Source organism: Macrobrachium nipponense, chromosome 5 (genome assembly GCF_015104395.2).
Source record: "Macrobrachium nipponense isolate FS-2020 chromosome 5, ASM1510439v2, whole genome shotgun sequence".
NCBI lineage: Eukaryota > Metazoa > Arthropoda > Malacostraca > Decapoda > Palaemonidae > Macrobrachium > Macrobrachium nipponense.
In genome coordinates this window covers 72947850-72963132 of record NC_061107.1, presented here as the reverse complement: position 1 = coordinate 72963132, position 15283 = coordinate 72947850, and the positions used below count along the sequence as shown (strand labels likewise).

The following is a 15283-nucleotide window of genomic DNA, read 5'->3' as shown; positions in this document are numbered from 1 at the left end:
ATTTTATATTTATGTGCCCATGTGGTAATTTTATATTTATGTACCTGTGTGGTAATTTTATATTTGTGCCTAGTGGTAATTTTATATTTATGAGCCAATGTGACAATTTTATATTTGTGCCTGTGTGGTAATTTTACATTTTGCGCCTGTGGTAATTTTATATTTATCTACCTATGTGGTATTTTTAGATTTATGTGCGTATGTAGTAATTTTATATATGAGCCAAGGTGGTAATTTTATATTTGTGCCTGCGGTAATTTTATAGTTAGGCTATGTGGCAATGTGGTAATTTTAGAATGTGCCTATGTACGTAGTAATTTTATATTTGCGCATGTGGTAATTTTATATTTATGTGCGTATGCGATAATTTTATATTTGCGATATTGTCAATTTTATATTTGTGAGTATGTGGTAATATATATATGTGGCCATATGGTAATTTTATATTTGTGCCAATGTGGTAATTTTATATTTATGTCTGCGGTAATTTTATAGTTAGGTTATGTGCCTATGTGATAATTTTATAGCGTGCCTATATGGTAATTTTATATTTGTGCCTATGTGGCAATATGTTTGTGCCTGTGGTAATTTTGTATTTATGTGCCTACGTGGTAATGTTCTATTTGTGTCTAGACCGATGTCATATTGGAGCCAGGGTACATAACACAGTGTACCTACAGCATTGAAGTATTGGCTGTTTCTAAAACGCAGTAAACTCGAGTGCTGGTTATGTTGTGACCTTCCTTTTTTTCAATCTGTTCGACACGTGAATTTAGTCGCGATGTGATTACAAAAAAATAAGGTAAAAACTGGATCGATTCGATGTTTGTCCCTCTGTAATTCTGGTGTTGAACTCGCGAAGCAAGATAGTACGAGGATTTCTTATTTTTCATATTTTTAGTTTTAAATAATACGTACTCTGCATTGATTTGAAGGAAATGGCATTTCCTACCGTTACTCTTGTTGCAATAACGGCTGTTTGGGTTACCGCCCATTTTTATTAGCGTCTTTGGAGTATGTTTATTAGTAGTAGTACTACAACAGAGCCGTCCTTATTTTTCTTATGTAATTTAGGCTTTAAATAGTTCGGGTGTTTATTATTAGTAGTACTACAACAGAGTCATTCTTATTTTTCTCATGTGATTTAGGCTTTAATGATTTTGGGTGTGGAAGGGTGGGATTAACGTGTAGTTGATGAGGTTGCTGTGAAGGTGTTTGAATCTGAAAGGAGTCTCTCTCTCTCTCTCTCTCTCTCTCTCTCTCTTCTCTCTCTCTCTCTCTCTGGATTAACCCAGGGTTGAGGATTTAATGGGTGGAATTGCCATCAACTGCTATACTCTTTCCTGTGAATCCTTGACCCCGATTACATTTTTGATTGGCATTTTGAGTGTCATCGTGTGTCTACGTAGTAGGATTTTTTTTCATTTTAACTCGAGACCATTGTTGTGTGGATTCCTAATCATAATGGCCACCATCAGGTGCTTGGTTGACCTGTTAATTTCGATGTTGTGTTGGCTCTGTCATCTGCCTAGATGGGTTAGTCAAGTGGTGAATTTTGCCGTTCATTTAACACTGGCTTGAAGCTTTGATTCATGAATTATGTGGGAGTTGAGAGGACAAACCCAGTCCCAGCGTTTCAAGTTGTACTCAGGATCCAGGGAAGAAAATCCTGGTTGTGCTGATCGCGGGGAAACACCCTCTCTCTCAGTTTAGGCTGTAGTATACTTCCAGAGCTAGCAAGTGTCTTGTGTTAAGACTCGTCAGCACTAATTGCGTACTGCTCTTTGCGTAGATAGTGACATGAGCAATAAGACTGGACTTTTTGCTGTAATATAATACCAGGTAGAGAGCATTTGAAGAGGGCAGTATGTGGCACCCCTATCTCCAGAATTGCTTTCCCCAACCAACTGGAGCCATGTTGAAAAAAAGCAAATGACTTAAGAGCATTAATGAGTAGCATTATTAGTTGTCCATAACTGGTATGAACTTAGACAAATGCAAAATCTTGTGATTTAGAGTACACAGGAGAATGCCCACAGAATTGACTTTTGACGATTTAAATGTTTTATAGTTGTATCAAAAACTTACACTTTTAAGATATGTAGCTATTCATGTATGATCACTATGTTGAATATGGGTGTATTTCCTTCATTAAATCTTGCTGTGTTCGTTTAGTTTATATGTTGGTGTCTGATTGTATGTATTTGATGAAAACCTTAGTTTAAGAGAAGACATGGAACACTAATTTCCTTTAATATACCTGAAAGGTTATTTGAAAATTTTATGAATAGTAAAATCTAGTTACTCGTCAGCCGACTCACCGTAATCTACTAGTGTTATTATCAAGGCCTACATAAAACGACACGTGAGACATAAACAAGAGTAACATGACACGTGCTCTACCTTTCGTCTCACCACCCACTCCCCCTGCTTCCCTGGGTCATTGTTGACTTTGTAAACCCGGACACGTTCTCTATACTGACCATAGTGTCAACAGTCCATACCACTCACTGAGGAGTGTTCGTTGGTCTAGTCGTAGTGGAACTTCGTCATCAGCCTCTCTCTCTCTCTCTCTCTCTCTCTCTCTCTCTCTCTCTCTCTCTCTCTGAGGAGTGTTCGTTGGTCTAGTGCAGTGGTTTTCAACCTGTCCATGGCGGGTTCTGAGGGGGGCCATGACACGAGCATCTTTGAAATAATATTTAAAAGTGAAAAAACTAGAAATAATGAAGCACAAAATGAGAGAGAGAGAGAGAGAGAGAGATTGTGTGTGCGCGGTAGATCAGTAATGTATACTGAGTACTGTCCTCTTCCATTTTTCCAGGGTTTCTTCAATCTCTTGCAGCATGGCAGATGGAAAGAAACCTAAAAGAAGTTTCTGTGAGGAATATGTACAACATGGGTTTACTTCATTTGGGTGTGGTAAAGTGGCAGTGTGTTTTGTGCCAGAAAGTACTTGGTAATGATTCCTTGAGGCCCTCAAAACTGAAAAATCATCTTGACAAGACTCATCATGTACATTCTTGTAAAGACGTGAATTTCTTCAAACGTCATGAATGAACGTAGCTTGAAACGAATGAAACTGGACTAAAGTGGGGCATTTCAGACGCAAAGCAGGAATGTACTCAAGGCTTCATATGAAGTATCACTTGAAATAGCTAAACAGAAAAAACCTCATACCATTGGCGAAACTCTTATAAAACCTTGCTTTGTGCTTTAAAGATGGTTAACCTTGTTTTGGGGGGTGATAGTGAGAAAACAATTCAGCAAATATCACTCTCTGACAACACAGTATCAAGACGCATTGAAGGAATGTCTATTGGTATAAAAGAACAAGTGATGAGGGAGATTAAAAGAAAATGCTGGCCTTATTTATTTGCTTCTGCAATTTAAGATGTTGTCCCCACTGATGATGTTTCATCTTATTCACAACTTCTTGTATTTACTAGATACGTTCATGAGGGAAAATTTAAAGAGGAATTTCTTTTCTGTCAGCCATTTGAAACTACCACCAAAGGTGAAGATATAATGAAAGAGGTATCAAACTATTTCAGCAAGTTAGGACCATAATGGAAAAATGTGTGTGCAGTGTGTACTGACGGGGCACCTGCCATGTTAGGTTCAAAGTCGGGGTTTGTGTCTAGAGTTAAAGAGATTACTTCTGAGGTTACAGTGACTCATTGCATGATCCATTGTCAGGCACTTGCATCTAGAACCCTCCCTAGGGAACTCCAAGCCATCTTTTAGACAACGCTATAAAGATAGTCAATTATATAAAATCTATGCCTGTGAACACTCGTCTTTTCAAACGGTTGTGCAAAGATTTAGATTCCGAGCATCAACTTCTGCTTTTCTCCACTAAAGCTCGATGGCTATCCAAGGGCAATGTCCTGAACAGAGTTTTCGAACTTAGAGAAGAGCTAAAGATGTTTTTGGATACGCAAGATAAGAAACCTATTTTTTTCAATGATCCACTTTGGGCACCGTGTTTAGCCTATTTAGCTGACATATTTGACCAGCTTAACAAACTTAATCTAAAGCTTCAGGGTAAGGAGACAATAGTAATTCACTTTGTTGACACATTGCGTGCTTTTGTTGCCAAGATGAAGAACTGCTTTAGGAAAATTAGCTCTGGTAATTTTGCTATGTTTGAGAAGTTTTGTGAAGTAGCTGAAGAAAGAGAAGAGGAAACAGAATCTTGCCTCCATAATGAAATAATCAGTCATCTTCATAATTTGTGCCAAGAATTTTCCAGGTACTTTCCTGATCTTGAAGAAATAATCTGCCATTTGTGAGAAACCCTTTTAATGCAGAACCAGATATTATTCCTGAGTCTGACCAAGATGAATTTCTAGAAATGAAATTTGATTCAAGTATCAAGGATTTTTTTAAAGAACATTCTATACAGGAATTCTGGTCACAAGCAAATGTATCATATCCTAGAGTTGGGAAGCTTGGGCTAAAAGCCCTTCTACCTTTGCTTCTACTTACCTGTGTCAATCCGGGTTTTCTGCCTTATTACACATAAAAACAAAAACAAGAAATTGCTTGAAGGTGAAAAAGTATTTTGAGTTATTGCAATCCATAAAATTTAATTACGCAAATACTGGAAAGTGTTTAATTTCATAAGTGAATACATATCCTATGAGTTTTGATTACAACATATTTAAGTTATTAACAGTGAATAAAGGCCAACATTTTCGTCCAGTAATGAAAATGTAAACTAATGAAGTGCTCTAAAGAAATAGTTCTGTAAATGATAATGTAAAACTAATAAAAGTGTTCTAAAAAACTTTAATAAAATTCTATTATTTTTTTTCACAATTTTGAACGGCATTGGGCCACGAGTACTAAGGAATGCCAAAAATGGGCCATGGACACGAAAAGGTCTAGTGGAACTTCATCATCAGCCCCCCCCCCCCCCCTCTCTCTCTCTCTCTCTCTCTCTCTCTCTCTCTCTCTCTCTCTCTCTCTCTCTCTCTCTGAGTTAAGACTAATGGGAAGAGCGAATTGATTCCTTGTTCTAGCCTGGAACTGACGCAAATATCACGAATGAAGCCACAATTTATGCTTAAAAAACATAAATTACAAACACCAACTGCCACTGGGAGTTGTAAACAGCAATAGTGTGGAAGAGTTTAAAAGAGAGCTAGACAAAATGATGAGAAGGACACTGTGAATGAACAGTTAAACCTGCTCTTAGAGATAAGTGAGCACACGATGTCTCCTCGGTTGGACTAATAAATGTCTTTGAGACATCCTAATCCTTGTAACTCCTTCGTTACGTGCAAGTCAGTTCCGTGTCAGAATAAGGAATTAGTTTACTCGCTCCGTCAGCGGAGCCAGTAAATAACGCTGATTTTAACGTTTAATCACTGCGTTATTAATTTAAGTTAGGTTGGAAAAACATTATTAGAATTGTGGTTAAACTCAGACTTGTCGAGACTTAAATGGATCTGCAAATGACATGGATGCGAGTCTCTCTCTCTCTCTCTCTCTCTCTCTCTCTCTCTCTCTCTCTCTCTCTCTCTCTCTCTCTCTCTCCATTCTCTTTACTCTTCCTGGTGATTACCGGAACTGTTTCACTGGGTCATATTTTATCTGCACGAAACACGAGGGTTGCAGCTGGCTGGCTTAGCAACTCCGGGGTGATGGTCTAGGTCTAGGCGTTGCTTAGAAGATGGTTACGCGCATGTAGTACGTCTTTCGCAAGTTATTTCTCTCTCTAATAATTTAGACCTCAGGAGGTGCTGGGAATTCCACTACCTTTGTCCATTTTTAGGTCGGTAAAAGAAAAACTATGGTGCCGGCTTTGTCTGCAGTCTGTCCATCTGCATTTTATTTTGTCCGCCTTCAGATTAAAAAAAAAAAAACTACGTAGGCAAGAGGGCTGCAAATTGGTATTCTGCTTTCTAAAGACCTTTCGTTTCGTTGCTGCATCTTCCGACATTTACGGGGATCTGGAGGCTTAGACCTAAGAGGCAAGATAGTACTAGTCTCTCTCGCCTCAAAGCTAATGGGATTGACGGCGAAGTTTCCAGAACAATATTATTATTCTCCCCCGATCCCATTTCCGTCACGTAGTCAAAGGCAGTGAAGGTCCCTTTCATGGAATTCATCTCATAATTCTGCGGGTGTCGAGATATTTTGCACATCCTTTACATTAACTGACGTGCCGTAGCTTACCCTTCGTAGAAAACGTCTCATATTGCGAGGTATATGAATATGTTTGACAATAAGGAACAATATGTGTAATCATTGGATTAGTTTTGACTTCATTGTTGGAAGTGCTCGAACATCTACGCACAAGGATAGTAGTCAAACGTTAAACAGTTCATCAAAGTAGTTCCTCTTTGTCCCCACTTATAGAATGGTTCCACCAGGTTTTTTTTAAATTATTATTATTAAATGTTTAAACCTGATTAAACTGCGATTTCCTTCAGCAAGGAATATACTGCTCAATGAAATCAACCTTATTTCATTTCCATATGTTTAAGCTTGTTAATTTACTGTAAATAGAGACAGTCTCCGCCACTATCAACAATATGCCGATGGTTGTTCGCAACTATTATTATTATAGTCGTTATTATTAGTGTAGATGTCACTGCTATTTGTTTTAGGTCCACCTAAGCTGAAAAAACGAGTGAATATTTCTGATTCTTGTTTGGCGCAAGCTGGTCACACATTCCACCGAGACCGAGTCTAGAACCAACCGATTAATTTCAAACTTGGCACGAAGCATCCTTGGGTATAGGGGAGTACTTAGCTTACATAGTGAGCCACTCTCTCCTCGAAAGGTAGCACTTGAATACTTAACTAATGAAGGGTTACTTAAAAATCGCATCAAGAAATACTGGGCTAGAAATGACCGGGTCAGGATGAAAGCATAATACGAGTTCAGGTTGGTACATTAGACCATATGTAAAAAAGACAGAAGGCTTCGGTTTGTCAAATTGATATGGATTCATCCTTATGTAGTCTAGCTTCAAATTTTCTTCAAGCCAAGGCCTCAGGAACGAGGTGTTAGAGGAAGGCAACAACAGATTGTCCAAAGTTTTATGTAGGAATGAACGTGGAAAGTTCTTGAAAAAGCTGCAAGGTGCCTCTAGTGTGGAGTGTGATCTGCCAGTTTCTTTTTCATCTTTCTGATGTGTTTTACCCAGTCTGAGCTGTAACCTATCTGGAATTAAGTATCTTGCATTACTGTCTGGAAGGCAGCCATCTGTGTCAGCGACGCTAATTGGCAACTGACAGGAAGTGACAACCCCTGCCACAGTATCGGCCGTTATAGACCTAATGGTGGCTACGAGTTCGGATATGTGTTAGAATCAGTTTAATATCGTAGTTTCTCATTCTTTTTAGAGCTTTGTTCGACTACTAGGACCCTGGTTTATTACTTGTTAGTGACCTGTGTATGTATACTGTATGTTATTTTCTGTGCTATCTTTAAAATTCCTTTCTCTATCTTTGGGGAGGCGATTTTGAATTATGCCCTTGTATTTTCAAGGTCATTGAATATGAATTGTTGCATATTGAAGCGTTCGCCTTATTGGTATTTGAAATGAACAGCATATTTATCCTTTATTAGGGCAATTCGAGACGGTACACTTAAGTACTTAAAGGAGAATCTAGCCTCTTCAAGTAAATGCGTGCGTGGACACCCACGCATATCCATCAATCTGTGAATGTAATGTTATTCGTGCGAGTGTGTGTATTTATGTATGCATTTTATCGTAATCTGACATCTTCTGTGAATGATAAAGGTACATAGATACAACGTCTATTCTTGTAATGGCAACTTTTATAAGTAAAAGTTCTGCGGTACTAAGGCAGCCCCCTTATCTTCCTTAATAGCGAACGTTCACGTGACAGATCTCGAAACAGCAGTACTATTGCCGTCAATTAAATCGCAACATAAGATGTGATTTGGATACGTTGATGGTATCTTCGTGTTGTGGACAAAACCTTAGTTAGATTTTTATGTGTTTTTAGTCGCGCCAATCTCGGCTATTCAGAAGCGAATGGGGAAAAGAATACAGGTTATAACCTTTAGAGTTTAGACGTTTGAATAAGAGATTAATGATAAGATTTACTATTTTACATAAAATAGGATGCCAACTTTTGCTGTTTTTTTTGCAGCCGTGGTTTGAGTTAGGCTTATTATTTTGTTCTCGGTAAAGATCTTGGATGGAAGGGTTAGCAAGAAAAAGAAGGCAGGTTTAGACATTTGATGATGAGAGAATAAGATATGAAATTTACTATTTTACCTAAAATAGGACGTCAACTTTTGCCAGTTTTTTTGCAGCCGTGGTTTGAGTTAGGCCTATTAGTATGTCTTGGTAAAGATCTTTGATGGATAAAGCCTTTTTCTCGGAAGGTTTGAGCAACGCATAGCGAGAATGCCATTGACGTCCCACAAACTGCAAACAAAAATGTTAGCAATTAGATAAAACTAACGAATGCTGAAAGCATCAGAGAGGTTACTGGGCACTCAGTTCCTACAGAAGTTTTGCTAGTTAGCGTGTGTTCAAACGAAAATGAGGTGATTCGAGTTTTCGTAAAATGTTATGATGAAATTGATCTCAAAAAGACCGGTCAATCAATCCGTCTCGCAAAGATTAATGTAAGATCCTACCGAAACCAGCCGTCGCCAACTAACTTAAGAATGTAAATCTATCAGTGGGCTACGCAGGACTAGGCCTAGTCTACTTCGCGACTTATTCTTCCCCATAGGAGGGTAGTGCCGTCAATGCACCGGGTGCGGTGGACTGTAGGCATTACTTAAGGGTCTATGCAGCGTGCCATCGACCCCAAGCTGCAACCCCTTTCCTTTATTTTACTGTACCTCCTTTTATATTATCTTATATCTTACTTTCCCCCCGCTTATGGCAATTGATTCATAGTGCAACTGCGAGGTTGTCCTCCTGATACACCTTTCAAACCTATTAATGTCAATTTCCGTTTAAGCGCTGAATGACCTCATATGTCCCAGTGCTTGGCCTTTGGCCTAAATAGTATATTCTATTCAATCACGACTTATCCTTAACTAAGTCTTTCGTCACCTGACCAGCAAAGTTATCTCAGTGTCTGATTCGTTAATATTTATAAGAAGGATTGTTCAACGTGGATTTAAACACTTGCGAAAATAGATATTAGGAGCAACAGAGATCAATTTAAACCTTCAATAAAAAAAAAAATACTAAGGTTAGAGGGCTGCAATTTGTTATGTTCGATGATTGGAGGGTGGATGATCAACATACCAATTTGCAGCGTTCTAGTCTCGGTGATTTGCAAGATCTGAGAGGGACAGTAAAAGGACGGACGGATAGACAGAGCCGGCAACATAGATTTCTTTTACAGAAAACTAAAAATAGGGGGGAAAGCTTGTATAACGGATAAACGATACAGGATATTCCGTCGTCTCTGGTGTTCATTGTGGAATTAATTGGTCATACTCCAATTTATGTCCAACTATTGGAATAAGGTTCCACTCCATAGCGGCTAGCTCAAAGCCTGTCATTTTCAGATAATCTCTCTCTCTCTCTCTCTCTCTCTTTCTCTGTATATATATATATAATATATATATATATATATATATATATATATATAAGTATATATATATATATATACTCAAGCAAATGTTGCATATCTGTTTGAATCATTCACATATCCTGTAATCTAATGAGATGAAAGTCGTCGACTTTTGAATTATAATTATAAAATGTTAGAACAGGAAGTTACTTAGCTGTGAAATTTTTGTTCACTAGAAGTCTTAGACGTAGTCTACTGTTGCGAAGATGAAATCTTCCAATTATAGGTTAGTATTTAGCGTTATGTCTACTCTCACTGCATACACACTCCATGCGTTGTCTATATACGGAGATGGGTTATGCGCTTGTCTTACAAGGTCGCTACATGTTTAGACCTCTGTTTCCCAGATGCCTCCCATTTGTCATGAATGTGGGATTAGTAACGATCGCATTCCTTGGCAGTGACATTCCAAGAACCGCCGTTAACTGGAACCGTGATTCCTTAACGACTGTAGTAGATAAGGTTAACCTCACCGAGTGAGTAGTTGGAATCTCTCCAGTCTGAGTTGGCCAGCCGTCGACGCTGTTCAGAGACGCATGTGACGTATTGTGTTTGCGTGTTGATTTAGGTCAGATAGTTTTGATTAGCCTGTATGAATAGCGAAGCACTTATCGGATCTAGAACGAGTGCCACTTTTACCAAGTTGCTACCGAGCGTACAGTAGTAGGTCAAGTGGTTCCTGGCGGTGTCAGCAAGGTCACACTACCTCCAGCGGTATGCGCTGTAGGCATTACGTAAGGTCCTTTGCAGCGTCCCTACGGCCCTCAGCTGCGACCCCTTTTATTCCTTTAACTGTACCTCCAGTCTTATTCTCTATCTTCCATCTTACTTTCCACCCTATAGTGCAGCTGCTTTAAGGTTTTCCTCTAGATAAACCTTTCAAACCTTTTTACTGTCTATTTCCGTTTCAGCGCTGAATGACCCATATAGGTCCCAGTGCTTGGCCGTTGGCCTAAATTTTATATTAAATTCAATTCAATGCAACCCCCTCTCATTCCTTTAACTGTACCTCCAGTCATATTCGCTAACTTCCACCTTACTTTCCACCCTCTCTAACAATTGATTCATAGTAACTGCTTTGAGGTTTTCCTCCTGTTACACCTTTCAAACATCTTGGCCCCTCAATTTTCCCCTCAGCATTGAATGACCTCATAGGTCCCAGTGCTAGGCCTTTGGCCTAAATTCCTTACCAACATTCCACGGTAGTCATACGAAACCTGTAAATTATATGGACGTCAAGGTGTTTTTCCGTTATGATGATCTAACGAAAGTCTTTGCTAAGCATGTATGGTTATTCTTGCAGTTATTATCCTCGAGAATATATTATATTCTCGCTGTTCAGATCATTAATTCTTAACTTTCTGAATAATCATGTGTCAGATAAATTATGTGCAGCGCCTCAGTGGCGTGGTCAGTATGGTCTTGGCCTGCCACCTCGGTGGTTGCGAGTTAGATTCCCGGGCATTCCATTGAGGGGCCAGAGATGCGTATTTCTGGTGATAGAAGTTCACTCTCGACGTGGTTCGGAAGTCACGTTCAAGACGTTGGTCCCGTTGCTGAATAACCCACTGGTTCCATGCAACGTAAAAACACCATACAAACAAACAAACAAACAAACAGATAAATTAGGCGTATTGGGTGAAAGATACTTCCAGTCTTTAGCAAATCTTTATTTACTTTTTTCCCGGTTTATATTGTCTTCATTCAGGCGTTATTGCATTCTGTAAGAAATTCGGGGTCATCGACAGCCAGCGCATACAGTAACTTCTGATGTCGTACCTCATTTCATCTTGATACCTTTTCTGTCAACATTCCTTGGCTGGAGATAGCACTGTGATCGCGTGCCGGCCATTTTAAAAAAACAATGATTATTCAAATATTTATGGCTAAATAAATTGGCCTTTATAACTCTATTTAATCTGGGAAGGATAAGGTCGAGCCATCATGAATAATGTAATATATTTTGTTAAGTTTGTCAGACCACCATTTTTTTTCCCTCTTAACTATTTTCTCTCGCCATTGACCTGACGATATTCAAGCCCACGAAAGCAGGGGACCATAATTGAATCTTAAAAGTTATACACGAAACGGTCTCTTCTCGAGTCCAGCCGCCAGGTGGGTTGTTTGATTATGATTCTACGAGACGCTCTTCAGCTCTGGTTATTTTATTTTTCATTTATTAGAAAAATATTACATATTTGCATAAGTAAGATGTTACAAAATATCACAAAAACATATACCTACAATATTTACAAATTACCATGGATTTTTTAAATTATTATTAACTAGGCTTTAAAAACATTTTTTTAAACGCTAGGTAATAATTGTAGTGTTACTTACAAAATTCATACCGGCTACTCAAAAACAGTAATTAACGTACTCTTTTGTGAAAATCTTTAGACAGTATTTTCGGTAGTCATAAGTGAGGAACACTTGATGATAGCAGTGGGACAAGTAACCTAAAATCCGAAAGAAGGTAAGAATGACGTAAAATTTTTTGTAAAGGAGATAAATGAAAAGAGGGAAAAGTTACGAAAAACGAGTGATCACGAAAGAGCAATGAATGCTCGTAGCGATATGAGATTTAACTCGTAAATAAGTTCGGGTATCCTAAAGCATATGAGTCGATTTTGTCCAATCCGTAGGGGGTAGTTCCGTTAGTGGACCTCATGCGGTGCACTGTAGGCACTACTTTAAGGTTCTTTGCAGCGTGCCTTCCTTCGGCCCTAAGCTGCAACCGCTTTCGTTCCTTTTGCTGTACCTCCTTTCATATTCTCTTTCTTCCATCTTATTTTCCTTAACCCTCTCCTAACACTTGATTCATAGTGCAACTGCTTTGAGGTTTTCCTCCTGTTATTACACCTTTCAAAACCTCTTTACTGTCAATTTCCATTTCAGCGCTGAATGACCTCATCAATGGTCCCAGTGCTTGGCCTTTGGCTTAAATTTTATATTCAACTCAACTTGATTTTGTCCAGAAAGGCAAACAAAAGTTCACGTCATTCATTCCCCCCCCCCCCCCCCCCCCCTCCCCCCCCCCCCCCCCCCCCCCCAAATAAAGTTTCATAATTAAGGTTACCCTCTCCACATACTTCCCTTCTGTGTTGTATAAAGCGTCGGTTTTCTCAGTCCATTTTCAAAATGGCGTTTTTCTCCACGCTGAGAAATGAGGGTCACTTTATATGACGGCGTACCCTGGTCTCTCCACCATGAGGCTTACGTCATGAAATATGGCCTCGGTATTTGCTGACAGCCTTTTGTTTTATATTTTGCCCTTCTATTTTTGTCGATCCGTACACTCCCTCGCATATATGCATACACACACACACACACACACACATTATATATATTATATATAATATATATATATATATATATAAATATATATATACTATATATATATATATATATATATATATATATATATATATAGATATATATATATATACTATATATATATCATATATATGTATATAGTATATGTATATGTGTAATAATCGCAGTAATACACATCCACACACACACACTAATACGAAATCCATATTTCCCAATAAGCATTAATCCTTTCGTTTGGTTCTAATTCCATTCGTGTCATTACCATAAGACGAATGAACCCAAGCCGGAATAGAATATAATTTAGAGTATGAGGTCATTCCGCGCTAAAACGGAAATTGAGAGTAGGTAGGTTTGAAAGGTGTAACAGGAGGAAAACCTCAAAGCGGCTGTTTTGGATACAGTAAGATAACAGGAGTATATGAATGGAGGTACAGTAAAAGGAATGAAAGGGGTTGCAGTAGCTAAAGGTCGAGAGGACGCTGCAAAGAACCTTAAGTAATGCCTACAGTGCACCGCATGAGGTGCACTGACGGCACTACCCTCCCTCGACTTCGATCCAAGGTAACCAAAGTTTCATTAAGCTGCCAAACTGCTCATGCGTCAAAGCCGCTACTATGTACTTTACTTCGACGTATCCGTCCTGTGACGCTGGTGGTTTATCGATCGTTGTAATATGTCTTTACCGGTAAAGGAGAAACTCTCAAAACGCACATTTTCCTAATCCAGGGAGATAGGATGCCTTTGGTAAATGTCAGGGACTTTTATCCTTTTTTTTAATTTATCGTTTTAAAGGTTAATGCCGGGCTTTATTCTGAAGAGATAAAAATGCTAAATAAGGCATTTCGTAGAATATATTTTTTAAATTAATTGATCTGTTATTGCTCTTGATTTAAGGCGGTCAGTCTGTCTCTTAAAACAAATTAAAAAATTTTTTAGTTTTCTGTACAACGTATAATGCTGTATGAAACCATCAACTATGACCGGTAAGCGCTGCCAGATGCACGATCTATGGCTTACGTCTGCGGGGAATTCTAAACATCTTAGATATTAATCTAGACTTATTAAAAAGTTCTTGCAGAGATCCGTTTATGTACTTGGCAAGATCAGTAATTACGGTATGACAGATCAGAACAGATTGGAATGCCAAAGATTATATATATAAAGAAAACCTGAAAATGAAATTCATTGCCTCTCTCTCTCTCTCTCTCTCTCTCTCTCTCTCTCTCTCTCTCTCTCATCTAAGCTGCATCCCAGACCATCCAAGATTGGAAGATGCATTAGCAATTCTCTGGTAGACATTAGAGGTGCCTCACACTGAGGGACCTGGGGCAACCCGAACGAGCTCTAAGGTCTGTAAGGTAAGCTCTCTCTCTCTCTCTCTCTCTCTCTCTCTCTCTCATCCTTGTGTGGCTCTGTACCTACCACTTGGTGCCTTTGAGGGTTTAAGGGGAATCCAGCCTCAAAGGTAGGAGCTCAAGGTTTTTGGCAACAAAAAAATCACGTTTTTTTTTTTTAACCTAATTGTGTCATGATTTTGAGTAATGTGGAATCACACGGCATATGTGAGGTTTATCTTTTAGCGTCTGTTTCAAATTCAAAAGGAAATAACCTTGGCAGAGTAAATTCAGACCGTATTAAGTGTACCTGATGACTGTGCATGGACCGTGTGCCCCTGATACACATTGGCAAGCGGTAAAATACGCAGCGGTAGTGGGTAATGCCGATATTTGTTACTTAATTGTCCTTTGCACGTGTGTTTTCATTAATTTATTTTGTATATTCTTTATTTCTTTTCAATTATTTATTTAATTATTCATTGTTTGTTTTTATTTTTTTTATTTATTATTATTATTTTTTTGCTTTGCAGTTCCGATTATCATTGATAAATCTGCAAGCGTTTATTTTTACTTTCGTGGCTTTTTCCTTCCGAGTTAATCAAAAAAATTTCACTTGACAGTGAGCTACCCGACCAATCCCCCCCACCCCTCCCCCAAGCCCCCAGCTTCCATAATTTTCTCTTGGGTATTTTTTCCTAACTCTTAGAACTTAACCTTTTTATGGAGACAGGTCTATTGCCTTCCATGTATGCTTCTTCCCTCATTTCTCTCCGTAATTTCCCTTCCTTTTTCTCGTTCCCTTCGGCCCTGGGCAAGTAGAGAGCAAGAAGTTGCCTTTCGCACTGGCTTTTATGATCTCGCAATTAGTCTAGAGATCAGTGGCAGCGACATTTCGCATTAATATTCTTCCTGGCGGTAAATGGGAAGTCATGCTCTACTTTAAACGGTCGTTCTCTGCGCATGCGCAGCAGTGCTGCGCAGGTGAATGAAGGAGGGCTGGCTTATCAAGGCTTGGAGACAGA

General features: G+C 38.8%; 1 protein-coding gene across 1 annotated transcript; it reads left to right on the top strand.

Moving 5' to 3' along the window:
• The first annotated feature begins 3779 nt into the window (after positions 1-3779).
• On the top strand, positions 3780-4292 carry LOC135215825 (protein FAM200A-like). Its single transcript, XM_064250777.1, has one exon. The coding sequence runs from the start codon at positions 3780-3782 to the stop codon at positions 4290-4292; it is 513 nt and encodes a 170-aa protein (XP_064106847.1).
• Positions 4293-15283: the final 10991 nt, after the last annotated feature.